General features: G+C 42.4%; 1 protein-coding gene and 1 gene segment (V, D, J or C); one reads left to right on the top strand and one right to left on the bottom strand.

The window, feature by feature from the left end:
- Positions 1-3,043: 3,043 nt before the first annotated feature.
- Positions 3,044-3,901, top strand: LOC145421726 (T cell receptor alpha variable 18-like). The segment is given in 2 exon segments: positions 3,044-3,238; positions 3,384-3,901. Coding segments are annotated over 2 exon segments (399 nt in total).
- Positions 3,902-4,686: 785 nt separating this feature from the next.
- LOC113010319 (uncharacterized) lies at positions 4,687-21,460 on the bottom strand. Its single transcript, XM_080292389.1, has 2 exons — positions 20,545-21,460; positions 4,687-11,877 (listed from the first exon to the last, which is right to left on the bottom strand). The coding sequence occupies exons 1-2, from the start codon at positions 20,714-20,716 to the stop codon at positions 10,769-10,771; spliced, it is 1,281 nt and encodes a 426-aa protein (XP_080148515.1). The 5' UTR covers positions 20,717-21,460; the 3' UTR covers positions 4,687-10,768.
- Between the last annotated feature and the right edge of the window lie 344 nt (positions 21,461-21,804).

The following is a 21,804-nucleotide window of genomic DNA, read 5'->3' as shown; positions in this document are numbered from 1 at the left end:
GGGAAGAAGAACAGAATATTTATTTTCTCATGGTTAGCTGACTGCCTTAGCTCCCCAAGTGATGTCAGCCCTTTTTAACCATGGCCAGTGACTGCTCCTCTCAGCACTGTTAGCTAGTTCTCTTATAGCCTGCTGTTGCGCCTGTCCTCTGATCCCAGTCTCTCTGAGCAGTTTTGCTGTTGGCCACAAAGCCCCTGCACCCCACTTCCACCGGGCCCACCATGATCTTCCAGCCTCTCTCCTCTGCCTCAGCTGTTGTTGGCATAGCGCAGCTTCTTACGCTCAAATGCTTCCTCCCATGGAAGTTTTCTGCCCACACAGAGTGTACAGTGGACGCTAATATTTTTGTCACTCTTTACAGACTCAAATTCAAAGTAATGCGATTACTTCCACACTTTAAACACTGCGTGTTTGTACTCTCTCCATCACACCATATTATACATGTTGATCTGCACACGTCTGTTGCTGCCACGGACGTCACTGTCATGAGACACATTCACAAACAAAATCACAGTTTAGTAATGCAGCATGGCTACGGGAAAGTAACAGTAATCTAATTACTTTTTTGCAATACTGGTCATCTCTAATGTCCACTGCTCAGCGTGCAACAGGAACTCTGTGCTGTAGAGGGAGTAACACATGGTTGTATTCAATTCAGGTTTATTTATATAGCACCAAACAGTCACCTCAATGGGCTGAACACTGTAAGGTAAAGATCATCATCATCATCATCAACTTTATTTATAAAGCACTTTAAAACAACCACAGCTGACACAAAGTGCTGTACACTGGAACTGTAAAATAAAATTACATGAGATATAAATAAAAACAAATAAAAGAGTGAAATCATTAATTAAATAACTACTTCAATTAAAAGAGAAACTAAGTCTCACTGAGGTTAAAAGCCAAGGAATAAAAGTGGGTTTTAAGACGGGATTTAAAAGTGGACAGTGAAGGCGCCTCTCTAACATGCATGGGCAAATTATTCCATAATTTAGGAGCCACGGTAGAGAAGGCCCCGCCCCCTCTGAGCTTCCTCCTGGATCTCGGTACCTCCAGGAGCAGCTGGTCAGCTGACCTGAGAGACCGACAGGGTGTGTGGAGATGAAGAAGCTCAGAGAGGTAAGGCGGGGCAAGACTGTGAAGGCATTTAAAAACAAACATGAGAATTTTAAAATGAACTCTAAAAGACACAGGCAGCCAGTGCAGAGAGGCTAGCACGGGGGTTATATGCTCTCTTTTTCGAGTTCCTGTTAGCAGTCGTGCAGCCGCATTTTGAACCAGCTGCAGACGTGAGAGCAACGACTGACTGACCCCCACATAAAGTGAGTTACAGTCGTCCAGGCGGGAAGAAATAAAAGCATGGATCACTGTTTCAAGGTGCTGCCTCGAAAGAAAAGATTTTACTCTTGCCAGTTGCCTTAAATGATAAAAACTGGACTTCACCACTGCTCTGATTTGGTTGTCCAATTTAAAATCACTGTCCAACTTAAAACCAAGGTCAGTAACAACAGATTTAAAATAGACTTCCAGGGATCCTAAAACAACAGAGGAGGACTCACAGGGACCACTGGGTCCAAACACCAACACTTCTGTTTTCTTTTCATTAAAATTTTAAAAGTTTAGAGCCAACCAAGCTTTAATGTCATCTAGACATGTCAAGAGAGGTTTTATGGAGATGCCATCCTTGTGCTTTAGTGGCAAACAAATTTGGCAGTCATCGGCATAACAATGAAATGAGATCCCATGCCTTCTAAAGATACAGTAAAAAGAGTAGTGGCCCTAAAATTGAGCCCTGTGGGACGCCGCATGACAGAGGAGCAGAAGACGATTCGTAACCGAGAAGGCTGACAGAGAAAGTTCTGTCTGACAAATAAGACCTAAACCAATTAAGTGCAGTGCCACCAATACCCACTACATCACTTAATCGAGAAGTTAGAATATTGTGGTCTACGGTGTCAAAGGCAGCAGTTCGGTCGAGCAAGACAAGAACAACATGGCTACCAGAATCACATGCCAGAAGGATGTCATTAAAAACCCTTAATAATGCAGATTCTGTGCTATGAAGTGTTTTAAAACCTGACTGAAAAACCTCAAAGATGTCATTACCATCTAGAAAATCTTTCAGATGACTAAAAACTATTTTCTCTAAAACCTTGGAGACTAAAGGCAGCTTGGAAATAGGCCTATAGTTCGCTAAAACTGTGTGATCAAGGCCAGGTTTCTTAAGCAGTGGCTGCACTACTGTATGTTTGAAATTTGGAGGAACCATACCAGAAGACAGACTGCTGTTAATAATGTCAAGGACAGACTGCCCTATACCAGGAAAAATTTCTTTAAAGAATCGTGGAGGGAAAGGACCACGAGGGGAACCTGTGGGCTTAATATGGCGAACCACATCCTCTAAAGTGGAGAGCGTCACAAGCTCAAACTGAGTGAAAACAGCAGCGCAAGGGACAGAGACAGAGGGCTCACAGTCAGGAGCTGTGATAAGAGCCCTGGTGGTGACAACCTTTTCAATAAAAAGTTCAGAAAATCATTGCAAATCTTAGGAGAAACTTCCAAACAGACATTCAGTGGAGTATTAAGAACAGAGACAGAGAGAAAACCCCAACAATAACATGAACACCTATGAGCAAGCAAAGGCAACAGTGGGAAGGAAAAACTCCCTTTTAACAGGAATAAACTTCAAGCAGGAAAAGGCTCAGGGAGGGGCGGTCATCAGGTGAGAGGAGGAAGCCAGGACAAAGTCACGCTGTGGCAGAGAGCCAGAGATTAACAACTAATGATTAAACGCAGAGAAGAGTAAGTTTGTCTCACCAAATACAGTTGGTGTCTTAGAACAAGAACACTGTCAGGAGTTTCAGAAGTTTTCCTGTTGCTCATTTTAAAACTATAATTGAAGCTCTGTGCTGTTAACTTTGTAAACTTCTTTTTGTTGCTCGAACATGTTTCAGTTAGACCATGTGTGCAGGATGCAGTCGGAGCTCTGCAGGCTCCTCCTTCAGTCTGACCTTCTTGATGATAATGATGATGATGATGACTGCAGCATCACTGTCAAAGCTTCATCAGCCTGAATGGAAACAGAGCTCAGCAAGAGGAGGAGCTACAGCAGTAAACATGAACGGCTTCATTTAGGAGCTGAAGAGCTGCTGTGTTCTCTCTATTGTTCATTCAGTCCAAGAGGAAATCATGTTGCTGCTTTTCATTTGGATGATGATAGTCTCCTTTCAGACTGGTGAGTCATCAAAAGATGGAGTGAGATGTAAAAGGAGATGATGGACATGAAAATATCTGGATGTTGTTTGAATTGATTCACTTTTTATAAACTAAGTTTAAAGATGCAGAAACATGATGGTGAAATATGTCTTTGTTGTTTTCAGGATCCTCTGAGGATTTACTGACACCATCTAAAGATGTAGTGACGAGTTTGGAAGGAGGCACTGTGACTCTCTCCTGCAACTATTCAGGCTCTGAAACTTACTTCTTTTGGTACCAACAGAAACCTAATTCACATCCAGACTTTCTCATCGCCTACTATTCAAAGCAAACAGAAAAGCTGAAGTTTATACATGACAAAGAAAAACAGCAGTTTCATCTGGAGATCTCCTCTGCTGCAGTGTCTGACTCTGCTGTGTACTACTGTGCTCTGCGGCCCACAGTGACAGGAAACAGCAAAACTCTGTACAAAAACCTTTGGAGCAAAGACAACAGAATACTCCACAACATCCACTAGAGGGAGCCACACACTGTTACACCTCTGATTCTTGTGTGACTGATGACAAAGACAACAGAGAAATGAAGCAGTAAAGATCAGAGACAGAGACAGAGCTGCTGTGGAAGCACAGAACTGTTTGATTGGCTCAGCTATTACACTGGCCCCGCCCACTGAAGTTGAGCTCATCCAATGACATTATTTGTTGGTCATTGTGCTGCAGTGGAAGAACATTGTTCATGTGCTGTCTGTCTGGCTTTAATAACTCCAAAGACATGTTGCTGCACCTCTTTTTGCTTCTATCTCACATTATAGGTGAGTTTAAGAACAGGGATTAAAGTTTAGTTGAAGCTGCTGCATTAAGCAGATATACAGACTGCATTTCACTACTTTTCTTCTTTCTTTTTCCAGGACTAACAGCTGGAGACTCAATCACTCCTCAACAACCTGAAGTCACTAAAACAGAAGGAGAATCTGTCACACTCACATGTAGCTATGAGACGAGTGAAAGCAGTCTTCTACTTCACTGGTACAGACATGATTCTGACCTTCAGGCTCCTCAGTTTATACTCTGGAAAGGAGCAAGATCATGGAGTGGCAATGAATATATTCCCAATAATCGATATGAATCAAAAACATCACGTACAACAACTGATCTGACCATAGCAGCCCTAACCCTGGCAGACACAGCTCTCTACTACTGTGCTCTACAAACACAGTGATACAAAGTGTAGAAGAGGCTGTACAAAAACCTGAACACAGATATCTGACTACTCTTCAAAGAGGAGGGAAGTGGTATTCAAAGCACAGCTTCATATCAGATGGATTCTGCTAATTCCTGTTTTATCAGAGTCACTGTGGTTACAGTTGCTAATGAAACACTGTGGGAGGATTCACATGAGCAGCAAATCCACATCAACCACAAACCAACTGCAGGAACGTTCAGACACGAAGACATAAAAAATACAAAATTATAAGTAAACAAACTTTTATTACAGCAATATAAAGGAAAAACTAAATTCACTGCATGATTTTATCTCAGGACACTAAGGCAGACACAGAGGAAACTGTTTGTCTTTTCCTGGACTACAATCCAGGATCGAACCATGTTCTCAACAATTGAATGTTGTCCTTCAGCAGTTATACAAACCCAATTCCAAAAAAGTTGGGACTTTGTGTAAAATGGAAATAAAAACAGAATGCACATCTCAGAAACACGTTTTATTCAAAATAGGACAGAAAAAAAAAACAAAATGTGGAAAAAACTACAATTATAAGAAAACTATGAACTTGTTTTGACTTTAATGCAGCGACATGTTTCACGATGGAAGAACAAAGGCTGGAGAATTAAGTGGTGCTAAAGAAAACAGGTGGAGGAGCATTTTGAAAACAGTAAGGTTCATTTGTAGGGCTACAATGATTCGTCGACATAATCGATCACACGACATAGAAATTTCTTGTCACATCCTAAAACCACATAAATGTTTTTTTTGTTTTTATTTAAACTAAAACACACTACAGGAAGCTGTGGGGGCAGTATCACCTACAGTGGGGCAAAAAAGTATTTAGTCAGCCACCGATTGTGCAAGTTCCCCCACTTAAAATGATGACAGAGGTCAGTAATTTGCACCAGAGGTACACTTCAACTGTGAGAGACAGAATGTGAAAAAAAAAAATCCATGAATTCACATGGTAGGATTTGTAAAGAATTTATTGGTAAATCAGGGTGGAAAATAAGTATTTGGTCCCCTCAAACAAGGAAAATCTCTGGCTCTCACAGACCTGTAACGTCTTCTGTAAGAAGCTTTTCTGTCCCCCACTCGTTACCTGTATGAATGGCACCTGTTTGAACTCATCATCTGTATAAAAGACACCTGTCCACAGCCTCAAACAGTCAGACTCCAAACTCCGCCATGGCCAAGACCAAAGAGCTTTGGAAGGACACCAGGAAAAGTATTGTAGACCTGCACCAGACTGGGAAGAGTGAATCTACAATAGGCAAGCAGCTTGGTGTGAAAAAATCAACTGTGGGAGCAATCATCAGAAAATGGAAGACATACAAGACCACTGATAATCTCCCTCGATCTGGGGCTCCACGCAAGATCTCATCCCGTGGGGTCAAAATGATCATGAGAACGGTGAGCAAAGATCCCAGAACCACACGGGGGGACCTGGTGAATGACCTGCAGAGAGCTGGGACCAAAGTAACAAAGGTCACCATCAGTAACACACTACAACGGCAGGGAATCAAATCCCGCAGTGCCAGACGTGTTCCGCTGCTGAAGCCAGTGCATGTCCAGGCCCGTCTGAAGTTTGCCAGAGAGCACATGGATGATACAGCAGAGGATTGGGAGAATGTCATGTGGTCAGATGAAACCAAAGTAGAACTTTTTGGTATAAACTCAACTCGTCGTGTTTGGAGGAAGAAGAATACTGAGTTGCATCCCAAGAACACCATACCTACTGTGAAGCATGGGGGTGGAAACATCATGCTATGGGGCTGTTTTTCTGCCAAGGGGACAGGACGACTGATCCGTGTTAAGGACAGAATGAATGGGGCCATGTATCGTGAGATTTTGAGCCAAAACCTCCTTCCATCAGTGAGAACTTTGAAGATGAAACGAGGCTGGGTCTTCCAACATGACAATGATCCAAAACACACCGCCCGGGCAACAAAGGAGTGGCTCCGTAAGAAGCATTTGAAAGTCCAGGGGTCCGTTCTTCGTACCTCGCTAAGTAAGTTAGCTGGATTAGATTGTTGACGATTTCGCATGATCCTGGATCGTTCGGTTCCCCGAAGCTCATCCGGGACTTGCTGTCATAGCAACAGAGCCGTAAGCGTAAACCTGCTCGGGAGCAGGTTTACTTTATGTAAACAGGATTAGATCGCGGCCACGCAGGTATGCCCGCGTCATTTATACGAAAGCAACAGCGATATTCCACCACTGTTTCACCATAAATAAATAACATCAATGTAACTAAAGATAATGCAGCACCTGATCCATTTATTGATGTCACACAGATACATACAGGTCATTTCCTAAAAAAGGGAAATGTACTATTAACATTCTATTACATGTATGTGATTATTACAGATGTAATTCATATTTCAGAGTAGTAATTGTAAATTACTTCGTGTAATCAAGATGAGAGACCACGGCTATAAAAGCGAAGGTGGATTTGGGAAGCCTGTCGCAGCCATGTCCTGTCCGTATACGCGAGCCACCCATTGTGGAAGGTGCAAGATTGATAAGGAGAGTCCTCAGAATTCAGCGTATATTGCGGGACAGACAGGATCCTTTAGCTCAGCGCGACAGTGTGCTCATAGAGAGATATCGATTTTCCCGTGAGGATATTATTTACTTAACCAACTTGTTGACGAGGGGGTGCAGGACCACCACCTGTCTTTTTTTGCTCTGCCCTTTTCTTGGTTGCTGTTATAAACAAACAGAGTATTTCAGGGTCTCTTTCCAAGAGACTAAAAGCAATATAAGTGATAAATATTACCATTCTGTAGGATATTCTTATATTTCACTTTTACTTGTTCCCATGTTCTAGTGGGTCCTGTTGTGGCTCTAATGTGAAAGGGGATATAATATAACATAATGTAATATAATATAATGTAATATAATATTGGATAATATGGTGTGATATGATAAATCTACCCTACCACCTACTGGTGTTGGCCAGAGGGGCCGATGGCGCGATATGGCAGCCTGGCTTCTGTCAGTCTGCCCCAGGGCAGCTGTGACAGCTACCAGTGTGTGAATGTGAGAGTGAATGAATAGTGGCATTGTAAAACGCTTTGGGTGCCTTGAAGAGCGCTATATAGATCCACTCCATTATTATTGTTATTATTGAATTACTTACGAGTTTAATTTGTCAGCAACTTCCTGCCAGCCCTCTCTCCTTGCTTTTGCAGCCTTTGCAGTGTTCCCTTGCGTTCTGATTAAACTCTGAAACTCCTGAAATCCCTCACTCAAGAGTTCTTGCTCTGCTGCCGAAAAATACCGAGCCGAGCGCGCTCCGTCGACATTTTCGCCGACCAATCAGAGGGTTGCCGATCAATGTTTCTACTATCGATGCGTAGCCCCTTTTACGACACCCAGTGATCTCACATTACTGCGTCCAGCTGTACTAATCGTCAACAGCAGGTGTGTTCGGGGAACCGGATTAGCGAGCTCACGGTTAGCGCGATGGTTTGGTCTTGGATGTAGTGAGCGACGTACGAAGAACGGGCCCCTGGAGTGGCCTAGCCAGTCTCCAGACCTCAACCCCATAGAAAATCTGTGGCGGGAGTTGAAAGTCCGTGTTGCTCGGCGACAGCCCCAAAACATCACTGCTCTCGAGAAGATCTGCATGGAGGAATGGGCCAAAATACCAGCTACTGTGTGTGCAAACCTGGTAAAGACCTATAGTAAACGTTTGACCTCTGTTATTGCCAACAAAGGTTATGTTACAAATAGGGCTGAACGATTATGGAAAATAATCTAATTGCGATTTTTTGCCCCAATATTGCGATTGCGATGCGATATGCGATTATTTTTTAAGGTCTTTGTCTTCTGTATTATTAAACAAAGACAAGCAATACATCATATAGTATGGCCAATACTATATTACATTAATTTTAAACTGTTCTTTCCTGGAAGACAGACCTCTGTTATGATGACATGAGGTGATGCATGAATTGATGACTGACATTTTTATTTAACTTCTTCAATCACAACAGTATATTTGAACATACACAATAGTTTATTTTTAGCTTACAAACATCTGAGCATAAAGTGCTGACAAGGAACCCTGGTGTAAACATTAAAATGAAAGTCAGTACAATGTGCAGATTGCAGAAATATACATAAACAAAATCAGTGGCTTTACCACACTCAGTTTTTCGACATCTGTGAACTACTAGACAGTCATTCAATTAAAAAATAATATTAAATAAATAAAACTAATAAATGAAAAATACACACATCTTACTGATCTCTGCAGTCAGTAACATTACACATAAAGTGCAAACATAATAGCAATTGTATAAACACACACACAAACACGCCTTTAAAATTTAAAGGCGTGGAATTGGACGGTCTAGTTCTGATTAGCGTCACCGCTGTCTCGGTGGAGTTTAATAAACTCGGCCGTCTGCTTCTTGCTATCTAAAATATAACCAGACACTGGTGTAAATTCTCGACTGTCTCATACTTCTGTTTAATAAGTTTTCTGTTTGACGTTTAGTCAGCTGTGTGAAAACCAAGGAGGAACCCACCCGGGGGATTAATAAAGTTTTATTTTATCTAATCTAATAACTTTAATCTCAGCCAAACCGATTTACTCACGAACAAACAAAACACTGAAAAAAGCCCAACAATAACATTTTTAGGTTGTCTAAGTGACTTATATATTACGTTTAACCCGAGCAGCGAAACTCCGCGGTGATCTGAAAATGATGTGCCGGGAGTTGTGCCGTTCTCGGCCGCATCAGTAACCCTCGAGCTCCCGGCTAGCTGTCGAGCTGGTGGGTAGCAGACGCCTCTGAAAACGTCGAAGCACTTTTGCAAATATGGGATATCTTGATAAACCGAGCAGATATTTGATGTTTACACAACTACTTTCTCGCCTGAAAATATGTTAAAAGTTTATTTTGTGACCCAGAAAGATTAGTATGAGTAATTTTAAAACTTAATAGCGGCCGCCATTGTTGGAAACTGGAGTTTGGCTGGGCCGCGCTATGAATTCTGGGATATGGTAGTAATTTGGACAGCCTTCGGCGCGTCGCTGTGACGTAATCGGTCTACAAATGCGGCCTCAGGAGGATGCAGCCCATGAATTTGGACATGTCCAGAGTATAATCGCAGCCTTTGCGGTTAGAAAATTGCACTTGATCATGTCGCGATATTATCGCAAATGCGATATATCGTTCAGCCCTAGTTACAAAGTATTGAGTTATATTTTTGTTATTGACCAAATACTTATTTTCCACCCTGATTTACCAATAAATTCTTTACAAATCCTACCATGTGGATTCATGGATTTTTTTTTTCACATTCTGTCTCTCACAGTTGAAGTGTACCTCTGGTGCAAATTACTGACCTCTGTCATCATTTTAAGTGGGGGAACTTGCACAATCGGTGGCTGACTAAATACTTTTTTGCCCCACTGTATGTTGTCTGCCAAGACTGCACTCAACACTGACGAAGAATGCAGTGGAACAGCAAAACAGCATCATCTGTAAACTTTGGAAACTTGTTATTTTGGACTGGAAAACAAAATCTTTTTTTATTTACGTTAAAGCTGAATTTTTGGTTCAAATACTACTAGAATTTAATTCATATTACTTAATATTTGTATTTATTTCATTTTTATTTGGACAGTCTTATTGAGTAAAATAGGACTAAATATTTAAGTATTGATGTTAAAAATACATTATTTTCAAATTCATGTCTCCTGGGTCATTGTTTTAATTTTCTGTGGGACGAGACGAGAGGGTGATACTCACAGGTGGGCAGACCTGAGCAGGTGAGGTACTAAAGCCTAGAACAGGAAGTCTTCCCACAGGAAGCGGAGACAAGATTTATTGAAATAATCGTTGACTAATCAAAGACAAATTGAAATCTCTGGAGCATCAGAAAATCAAAAACACAACAAAGAGCCGGGGGACTGCTGAGCCTCTAGAATCCTCTATCAAACCTTTTTTGAGACCTGGTGCTGCCATCAATTTCAAAAAAAAGATTTATCATATGTTCCCTGACGAATGAAAAAGCTTCAACATGATAGGTATCATCAGATTTAGTTCACACATTGCGACATGTAATACAGTCAAACGATCATTGTCTGAATAGGTTTTCAAGCCAAAAGCAAAAACATTTGAACCAGCATGAATTTGTACATTTGTGTCAAACTTAGCTCCAAATATTTGACCTTTTCTAAAAACATGTTAAGACTACAGCTTCTCACCTGTGTGAGCTCTCAGCAGGAGGAAACAGCTGATGTTCAACATTTACGTGGCCAGTCAAATGAGGATTTCAACTTTCCCCACGCTTTGCAGGAATGCAGCTATTTACCTGAATGAATTTCTGTGTGTTTTTTAAGTGATGTTGAATTTGAAAACTTTTTACTGGAGGTGTTACCAACATGTGACCTCTCAACTGTGTGAGTTCTTATGTGGAAAGACAAACTTTTATTGTGATAAAAACCTTTCCCGCATGTTTTGCAAGAGTACGGCTTCTCACCTGAGTGAAGTCGTGCGTGTTGTTTAAGTGACGATGACCTGGGAAACCTTTTACCGCATGTTTGACAAGAGTACGGCTTCTCACCTGTGTGCAGCCGTACATGTTCTTTAAATGACGATGACCTGGAAAACAATTTACCGCATGTTTGACAAGAGTACGGCTTCTCACCTGTGTGAAGCCTTGCGTGTTCTTTAAGTGACGATGACGCAGAAAACTGTTTACTACATGTTTGACAAGAGTACGGTTTCTCACCTGTGTGATATCTCATGTGGACGGTCAAATGACAAGTTCGACGAAACTTTTTCCCACATGTTTTACAGGAATATGGCTTCTCACCTGTGTGGATCTGTGTATGCCTTCTAAGTACTGATGGCCTAGAAAACATTTTACCACAAGTCTTACAGAGATTTTTGCACAAACGAGAGCTTTCTGCATTTTTACTGTTTGGATTTCTCGATGATCCTGGATCTGCACTCCTGCTTCTTCCCTGATCTTGGCTCTCAGCAAGAGGGGCGTTATTAGTGATGAGATGATCATTATCTGGTTCACTGTGCTCTCCTTCCTCAGCAGCAGTCACCATGAAGGTATCCGTCTCCTCCTTCAGTCCTTCAGAGCTTTCTGCATTTTTACTGTTTGGATTTCTCGTTGATCCTGGATCTGCACTCCTGCTTCTTCCCTGATCTTGGCTCTCAGCAAGAGGGGCGTTATTAGTGATGAGACGATCATTATCTGGTTCACTGTGCTCTCCTTCCTCAGCAGAAGTCACCATGAAGGTATCCGTCTCCTCCTTCAGTCCCAGCTGCTCTCCCTCCTGACTGCTGCACAGTTCCTCCTGCTCCTCTTTAATCTGTGGAGCTTCTGGTTCCTCCTGGTCACAGAGCTGCAGCTCAAGGAGAACCTCCTCCTCCTTACAGACAGGCTGCTGTGGGACGTCTGGAGGGGAAAAAAAAGACAACTAATGAGATTATGAGAGACAGAGAGAGACAGACAGAGAGACAGAGAGAGACAGAGAGAGAGAGAGTACATACAATACAAACATCACATTGGGGATGGTCAGGCTAGGTAGTGAGGAAAAAAAAAAACAAAAAACAAAAAAACAACAGTGAAATGTGTAACACAAAAGGATAATACAGGAATATCAGCACACCATAACACAATAAAACACAGACAAGCAACATGGGAGAGTATTCCAGTGTGTACAGCTGATCTGGGACAATCTTCGCCTGCGCCTCCAGCTGATCAGTCCACATTGGATGGGAGGCGTTGGATTCAGGGGAAGGAGGGTGATAGTGAGGGCGCATCAGTATCAGTGTACATGTTTCGTGCGTGTGCATGTGTATCCCGTGTTCAGCTGAGAGAAAGTGTCACCACGCCCGGTTAAGCAAAGGTCAACAGTCTCCAGTGGACGCAGGTGGCCTTGAAGGAGGGACAAAGAGTTCTGACAACAATCCTGTAATCATGGGAACAATTTGTTGTTCCAGTCAGCTTCGACCTTGGCGCCAGTGGGATAGCTGCATGAGTGAAGATGGTGAATGTTTGGGTTTAGTGCGAACAACTGCATCCAATTTTTACAGTTGGTCTAATGTCCGTCACTGGTCACCAATTATCTCAATTCCCGTTGTTCTTCTCCAAGATCTTATCAAAACACAGTCTGAGTACTCACAGCGCTGCCCATCGTCTATCATGTCAGCCAGCCTTATGGGATTTTGAACAGCAGTAGCGATAAAAAAAAATAAATAAATTAAAAAAAAAAAAAAAAAAAATGCGGCCTGAACCTGAATTGGGATACAGCCATTGAGATGAGATGAGATGGCCTTTATTTGTCAGTTGCAGGTCTTTTGGCCACAACCGGGATGACAGACCTTGCCGACCGTACATACAATACAAACATCACATTGGGGAGACAGGTCAGGCCAGGTAGCGAGGAAAAAAAAAACATTGAAATGTGCAACACAAAAGGATAATACAGGAATGCACAGATATCAACACACCACAGCACAATAAACACAGACAAGCAACAGGGGAAAGAGTTCCAGTGTGGACATCTGATCTGGAACCGCTGCAATCTTTCGACTGCGCCTCCAGCTGACCCGATGTCCACATCATGGGGGAGGTAAGCGTTGGAGGTGGCGTTGGATCCGGGGTAGGGAGGGTGATGCGTCAGTGAGTGCTTATCAGTATCAGTACAGGGAGTGCAGAATTATTAGGCAAATGAGTATTTTGTCCACATCATCCTCTTCATGCATGTTGTCTTACTCCAAGCTGTATAGGCTCGAAAGCCTACTACCAATTAAGCATATTAGGTGATGTGCATCTCTGTAATGAGAAGGGGTGTGGTCTAATGACATCAACACCCTATATCAGGTGTGCATAATTATTAGGCAACGTCCTTTCCTTTGGCAAAATGGGTCAAAAGAAGGACTTGACAGGCTCAGAAAAGTCAAAAATAGTGAGATATCTTGCAGAGGGACGCAGCAGTCTCAAAATTGCAAAGCTTCTGAAGCGTGATCATCGAACAATCAAGCGTTTCATTCAAAATAGTCAACAGGGTCGCAAGAAGCGTGTGGAAAAACCAAGGAGCAAAATAACTGCCCATGAACTGAGAAAAGTCAAGCGTGCAGCTGCCAAGATGCCACTTGCCACCAGTTTGGCCATATTTCAGAGCTGCAACATCACTGGAGTGCCCAAAAGCACAAGGTGTGCAATACTCAGAGACATGGCCAAGGTAAGAAAGGCTGAAAGACGACCACCACTGAACAAGACACACAAGCTGAAACGTCAAGACTGGGCCAAGAAATATCTCAAGACTGGTTTTTCTAAGGTTTTATGGACCGATGAAATGAGAGTGAGTCTTGATGGGCCAGATGGATGGGCCCGTGGCTGGATTGGTAAAGGGCAGAGAGCTCCAGTCCCACTCAGACGCCAGCAAGGTGGAGTACTGGTTTGGGCTGGTATCATCAAAGATGAGCTTGTGGGGCCTTTTCGGGTTGAGGATGGAGTCAAGCTCAACTCCCAGTCCTACTGCCAGTTTCTGGAAGACACCTTCTTCAAGCAGTGGTACAGGAAGAAGTCTGCATCCTTCAAGAAAAACATGATGTTCATGCAGGACAATGCTCCATCACACGCGTCCAAGTACTCCACAGCATGGCTGGCAAGAAAGGGTATAAAAGAAGACAAACTGATGACATGGCCTCCTTGTTCACCTGATCTGAACCCCATTGAGAACCTGTGGTCCATCATCAAATGTGAGATTTACAAGGAGGGAAAACAGTACACCTCTCTGAACAGTGTCTGGGAGGCTGTGGTTGCTGCTGCACGCAATGTTGATGGTGAACAGATCAAAACACTGACAGAATCCATGGATGGCAGGCTTTTGAGTGTCCTTGCAAAGAAAGGTGGCTATATTGGTCACTGATTTGTTTTTGTTTTGTTTTTGAATGTCAGAAATGTATATTTGTGAATGTGGAGATGTTATATTGGTGTCACTGGTAAAAATAAATCATTGAAATGGGTATATATTTGTTTTTTGTTAAGTTGCCTAATAATTATGCACAGTAATAGTCACCTGCACACACAGATATCCCCCTAAAATAGCTAAAACTAAAAACTACTTCCAAAAACATTCAGCTTTGATATTAATGAGTTTTTTGGGTTCATTGAGAACATGGTTGTTGTTCAATAATAAAATTATTCCTCAGAAATACAACTTGCCTAATAATTCTGCACTCCCTGTACATGTATGTGTGTGCGTGTCTATAGTTCAGCTGACACAGTGTCCTTCGCCCTGCCAGGCTAAGTAAACAGTCTTCCAGCCAACCCAGGTGGCCTTGCATAGAGTGGGAAGGAACAGACTCAACACAGTCGTTATCAGGGTGTTGTTGTTCGGCTCCAGCCTTGAGCTGGCGCCGAAGGGGTAGCCAGGTTATGATGGTAATTGAGAATTTCAAGCTGTTTTTTAACACTCCAACACTGGTCTCTCAGTCTCCCGTTAATAGCTGCGAGCTTCTCCGTGATGTTATTAGCCGTCGATTCTGTGGTCTTGTCACTCTTTTTGCTCATAGAGCAGATTCTGAGACCTCACGACCGCAGCCAACTGATCCGAGGTGTAATCCAGCTCCACCCAGAGATGTTGTTCTGAGTTGATTCTTTCCTGATATAATCCAACATACATACGCTCAAAGGTGTTATTCTGAGCATTCACTGCAGCCGTTAGCGCCTCCAAGCTCTTAACCATGCTGCCTTCAGTGAGCCCTTTCTGAGAAGTCGCACCTGTCGTTCCAATCCCAGCGGGCAGCCTTGGTGGGGTTTGAACAGCCGGTTCCGCTCTCTTAATTCTCCGATAAGTCAGGGCCAAGCCAGCTCCGATCAGCAAGAACCCTGTTATCGTGGTTCCGAATAGGTCGATATCTTCAGCGTCCTCGATCGACAGTCCCGCCAGGCACACGATCCTCTGCCACCCGTCCATCGTGTATCCGGCAGGGAAAGTCCCTCCAGGGCACTCGGGTTCTCCCGAGCCCAGACTTCACGTTAAAGGGTGTCAATAGCATTCAGAGACCAGTTGATCAAATCCATAATTCTCTTTTAGGTTTTAGACACAGACTGTGAGAGAGTGTTCCAGGGAAAGTAATACAAAAAAAGACACGAGACTAGACAAGGACATAAGAACTAGCAGGAAAGATAAGGGAGAGGAGAAAAGTGCGTCCGCCTCCTCCGAGAGCCAAAGAAAGTGTGTGTCTGTTTTATACTGATGCACGAAGGCCCTGACACTGAGAGGGTGGATCTACCTGTATGTGACCAGGCTGCATCCTCAGTGCTCAAACATCTGAAGATGAAAACCTGTTTTATGTTTCCTACATCTAATCAAGCGCACGACACAAACACTCAGCAAGTACTGGTCTCTGTTTATGGATGGGATAAAGAAAGGCAACGGAGTTGATGCCTTGTAACTAAGCAACAACCTATATGATGCACTTAGCAACGCTAAGTCACACTGAGTCTGAACCTTTACAAACCAAGCTACTGAGAACTGAGGACACAATCAGCAGAATGTCTGTGATGAAAATGACCATGAGCTGCCTGAAATGACACTGATGCGTTCATATTATTGGAGACCCACAGGAGGACTTCTATCGCTGTATCTGCATCTGCATCTTAATGCATTCATACATGAGGGTATTTTACATTACACTTTCTTTTAAAGCGATACTTTCACAGTTCTAACTTTATGCTGTTACTTGCATAAAGAAAACTCAAATCCAGGCTGATTTTAGTGCCTGCTGTTTGAATGGAGCACAGTGCAGTCCTGTCAGTGAAGTTGCCCCCCACCTTCTTCAAATCCAACAAAAGTGGTGTCAAACGTTTGTGCTGCAAATTTTTTGTTTGTGCCGCTTTCATTTTAAAGATATTTATAAAATTCCATCAATCCATCCATTCGCTTCCACTTATCCTTTTAAGGGTCGCGGGGGCGCTGGAGCCTATCTGAAGAAATTTAAAGGGGCATGCCCGTAGGTGCGTATCAGTTTATAATTAGATAAGGTGTTTTGAGCCAATAAGCTGGTTGTGGATCACTGACTACCATGTTTCTTAACATTACCTTACTCCATCTAGTGTGCTACCAGCAGGGTATATGCTAAAATGCTAATGGTTGTTAAAACATTAACCTAATAATATGTGAACTGTAGCTTTTAATTCAAATGCTAATATTAACAAAAGTGCTGTCATTTGTATGTGGGCTGTCATGAGCAAGTTGTATAAAATTAACGTGCACTTCAGTGATTCAGCAAATCTGAGCTCAACGGCTCCAAACAGCCTGCAGAACTGTGAATCTCAGGTAACTGTCAATGTTACCTGAAAGAGCCAAACTTCTGTAGCCATGGTCCCAAAGGGCTATTAAACACGTGTGGCATTGACACAGATTTATCTCAGAGCCTGGATTTATCTACAAGTATTTGATGATGAGCTATGAACATTGACTAAATTCATTTTTATGCCGATCAAATGAATTTTGAACTAGATCTTGTTAAGGATAAACTGGTACAACTCTGCCAAAAAAGCAAACATAGCGACCTGTGTTCGGTTTGTGATCACCAGGGGGCGCTATCACACACATTCTACTTCTGAGAGAAAAAAAACAAGAGTTGAAGAAAACATGTGCTAGCTCTCTCATTTGCATTTTTAAGCTAGCTTCCATGAGCAACAGCAATCATCAACACTTCAATTCACTACGTCAAAACAGTGTATCAAAGTAATTTTATGTCCACTTAAAGATGTAGAACTAAAGTTATAACCAAATTATGGCAGTAATATATCACATTTGTCATTTTTGCTTGACAGATGCCAAAGAAATCAGTGGTGGACAAAACTGCAGTATTTGAAGTCCTTCGTGCTTCTAAAGAAGCAGTCATAAAAGATGGAAGTTTCAACTCCAAGTGACATATAGAAAAATCTATGCAAACAACTTGGCGAAAAGATGACACCAAAAGCTCTTTACACTTTTGTTAAATTAAACAGACAATGTATGGGCTGCTCTGGATTACAGTGACGAATAGAGACTGACACAGACAGCAGTGACAATGATAATGATTTTGAACAAAGCAGCTCTCCTTTTCAAAACAAAGACTGCAAGACTGTGGAGCTCCCATTTGAACAGTGGATACATATGATTCCACATAAAGTCACATACAAAAAGAATACTTTCAAGAAAAGGGAAGCTGGCCAGCTGTACATTACATGTGAAAAGGAACCTGAAATCACTGCCCAATGGTGCTGAAGTGTGTAATGGCAAACACGGATGAATCCATGCACACTGGCTTTTCTAAGAGAGCCATGCCCGGAAGTCTGAGGGCACAAGTAACAAAAGAACTTGGTGAAGGCAGACTGCAGCCCCATGTGTGGAGAGCATCAGAGGCAGCAAAGCTGATGGACTTTGGTGATCCAGAGCCAAGCCATCTACCAAATTTGACAACTCTGCGCAAAGACAAACACGAACAAAATCAACTAGAAGTTGCTCATAAAAACCCAATACTGTCTCTCCACTCATTAAAATACAGTTCCCCTCCCAGTGGAAGCATTTGGGACATTGGATTAGACAAGTTCTTCTGTCACTACTGGAGTCAAACTCAAATGCTGTACAAGACTGCAAAGCACCCATAGTCGCCTTTGATGCGACTGGCTCAGCTGTAAAAAAGCTTCTCAGGCCTAATGGTTTATCTGGAAACATCTTCCTGTATCAAGGTGTGTTAACAGGAAGGGACAACTCTCACGTCTCAGTGGTGCAAATGTTGTCAGAGAGACATGATGTCCAGGCAATCACAAGATGGTTATCGGAATGGATTCGTGCTGGAGCACCAATCCCAAAGGAGGCCATCTGTGATTTCTCCTTAGCTTTACTTGGTGCTTTAGTTAAGGCTTTAACACATCATTCAGATTTGAAGCTACATTAATGAATGCTTTGGTGTCTTGCTTCGGAAAAAAATCCCCCTTATGTCAGAAGTGTCCAAATCAAATCTGAAAAGAAAGATTGCAGATGAGACTATGTCTGTTTCTGATGACAAGGAAGAAGAAGACATTAGATAACTTCAGCTAATGTTGAAGCAGAGTTCAAGAACATTAAACATGGTCTGTTCAAGCATGAAAATCTCCCTATAAGGATAGATAAATTCACTGCACGACATCTTGGTTTCATTGAAGGAAACATGCAGATCTGTTCTGCAACACAAATACGAAAAGAAGCAGAGGTTGCCAGACAGGATGGTACAGTGAAGCGTCAGGATCCACACAAAGCCTTTGTGGAGCAGGAAGTGGATGATAACCCCTCTCAGGAGCCCAAAATTGACACAGACATGGACATTGAAGAAACAGCAGCTTTGGAAAACTGGAGAGGCCTTGCAGTTCCACCAAACCATACCTCTCCCCTTGTCCTGAATGGCTCCACTCAGATCCAGCTGTGAAAAAGAAAAAAGTAAAGCTATGGCTGTTAAAAAATGGAAATAATCAACAGCCAGTCAAACTTGGCAAAGGACAATACTGTGTCATGAACACCTGTGCCTTTGATGCCTTCTGTCAAAGTCTGTGCTGCGCTTTCTGTGACAGTCTTACTGCTCAAAACATGTTGAATAGTTCAGAGGAGAACAAAGTATTCCAGCTTGTGAAATCCCTTGCTTCAAAGGGTGTCACTCAACATGCCTATTCATTGAGGGCAGAGGTGCTGAGCTCAATATTCTGCCCTGTTCAGTTGAAGACTGCTGTTCATCGTGTTGATGCACAGTGCCATGTGTCCACAGTAATTCAAAAAACAATGACGGAAAATCCAAGTGTTCACTTCACAAGACAGTGTTCCTCCCAGTACTGCAAACTTTACACACCAAACACAAGGCAAATCCCTTTTGTTTCCATTGATCTGTCAGCTTCTGGCATAGCTCACCTTCAGTCTGCTGTTGAACAAGGGCTCAACCTTCCAGCATCGCCATGCCTAAGACCAATCGAAAGTCCTGATGCATCTCCAACAGCATTTAAAACAGATTCATCAGGAAAGCAACTTTGCACAGGGACTGTTTGTCACAGTTTCACCCTGAGAGAGCTTGTATGGATTGACACAGACCTTGGAAAAGGCTCTACAGAAACTCTGGAGCACAGTTTTCACAGTCCAAAAAGGTTTTTGCTTACTGAATTCCCATCCACTCTGCTACTTCAAGGAGAGAAATTCACACTGAAAGCAGTCATTACATTTCAGGAGGGCCCAACACCAGAAACACTCGGGCATTATATGACATTCTGTAACAGGACCCCGTACATCTGGGAGATGTATGATGACCTAAGGAAGGATGTAACCATAGCATCTGAAAACACCAGCGCATGTCCGCACGCTGTGCTCTACACAAAGGAGTGATGGCAAGATTTCATGAAAGAAAGTCCTTTTCTAGTTTGTGAGTTAGATGATGGAAATAGCTGTTATTTTTCAGTTATTGTATTAGACTTGTGAGGCTCAGACAGTTCCATGTATTTACCTTTTCTAACAGGAAACATAAACCACGTTGTTCTCGTAGTTTTGTATTTTGTTACCAGCAAATAAAGTTGTTTCTCCAACAGAATGCATTAATTATTTTAAATGCTATATTTAACCTAGTTTTTAAATAGGTTATAGCAGTTTGATTACTAGGTTTAAGAGTGTGATCATGAGAAAAAAATATCCAATGCTGGTTAATATCTCTCAATGTTTTTTACAGTAAAGAAAGTGGCTGGTTGAACTTTAGAAGCTTATAATAATATCTTTAAAACGACAGCGGCACAAACAAACATTTTTGCAGCACAAAAGTTTGACATCAAATTTGTTTGATTCCATTAATGTGGGGGAGCTGGTTGACCTCTGATGACCTCTAGAATTTTTCTTGAATATCTTTAAAATGAAAGCAGCACAAACGAAAATGTTTGCAGCACAAACGTTAGATACCACTTTTGTTGGATTTGTAGAAGGTGGGGGGCAACTTCACTCGTGCAGTCCTGTCCTCTGTTTGCTCTTTGTTAGCTCACATCAAAAAGTCCTCACAATCAGAAACGTCCCGCAGAGCTGTGATCAGGATCCTCCCTCAGAGGGACACTCACCTGTCATGTGCAGCTTGATTTGGGGTTTCCAGGTGATATCCAGCAGTCTGCGCTGACGGTCGATCTCTTCCTCGTACTGGACGATCGTTTTTTCAAACTCCAAGAATATTTGTTCAGCAGCAGCAGTTAGTCGCTCGTTGATGAACTCTCTCAGATACTGAACTGAAGGCATCGTTGCTGCCGCGGCTCACACACTCAGCTCACACAACAACAGTCTCTGGAAAGCTAACGCAATTTGCGCCTTTCCTTTGTTTACTTCCGCCTGGTGTCACGTGATTAACGCACCTCCCCCTCTCTCTTATTAATGAATGTAAAGTATTACAGAGAGCTCGGGGAGTCAGTGCAAAGCCGCTAACACCACAGTGATGTGCTGACTCTTTCGGTCCCACACTCCCGGCTCTGTTCACACACGCGCCTTTCCTTTCTTTATTTCCGCTTGGTGTCACACGGTTGTTGCTCCGGCAGAGGGCATTTACCTTTAACTGTTCCGCTGTCGAAGATTTCTCTGTTTCAAATCAGTTTCCAGCTGAAATCAATTTTTTTCTACATCCACGGAAAACAAGAAAATCGCAGATATTCTCATTTGAATTTTAAGCTTTCTGGTTTGAAATGATCTGAATACGTTTCTTATATTGAACTTTAACATGATCCCTATAAAAAGAGTTACTGTTTGATCTGGTGAGCTCAGAACAAACAAACAAAAATGTGCTTTCTGATCAAAATATATAAAGTTTGATTAAAAACTTACAAAGTAATGCCAGAATAAGTTATTAATTATTATTATTGTTTGACTGGCCACAAATAAATTTTTATTATATTCAGTTGTTAAACATTCGGCATATTGTTTATTAAATTAGAACCTCTGGGGCCCGTTCTTCGTACGTCGCTCACTACATCCAAGACCAAACCATCGCGCTAACCGTGAGCTCGCTAATCCGGTTCCCCGAACACACCTGCTGTTGACGATTAGTACAGCTGGACGCAGGAATGTGACATCACTGGGTGTCGTAAAAGGGGCTACGCATCGATAGTAGAAACATTGATCGGCAACCCGCTGATTGGTCGGCGAAAATGTCGAAGGAGCGCACTCGGTATTTTTCGGCAGCAGAGCAAGAACTCTTGATTGAGGGATTTCAGGAGTTTCAGAGTTTAATTAAAACGCAAGAGAAAACTGCAAAGGCTGCAAAAGCAAGGAGAGAGGGCTGGCAGGAAGTTGCTGACAAATTAAACTCGTAAGTAATTTAATAATAATAATAATAA

The sequence above is a fragment of the Astatotilapia calliptera genome, chromosome 18 (assembly GCF_964374335.1).
Source record: "Astatotilapia calliptera chromosome 18, fAstCal68.1, whole genome shotgun sequence".
NCBI lineage: Eukaryota > Metazoa > Chordata > Actinopteri > Cichliformes > Cichlidae > Astatotilapia > Astatotilapia calliptera.
This window is presented reverse-complemented; position numbering and strand designations above follow the sequence as displayed.

What these genes read in the sequence shown, in the direction of transcription:
- LOC113010319 (XM_080292389.1), bottom strand. Translation starts at nt 20,716, where the DNA reads ATGCCTTCAGTTCAGTATCTGAGAGAGTTCATCAACGAGCGACTAACT. An exon ending in AATCAAGCTGCACATGACAG is followed by an intron (nt 11,878 to 20,544) that starts GTGAGTGTCCCT and finishes TTTCCCCTCCAG; the next exon opens with ACGTCCCACAGCAGCCTGTC.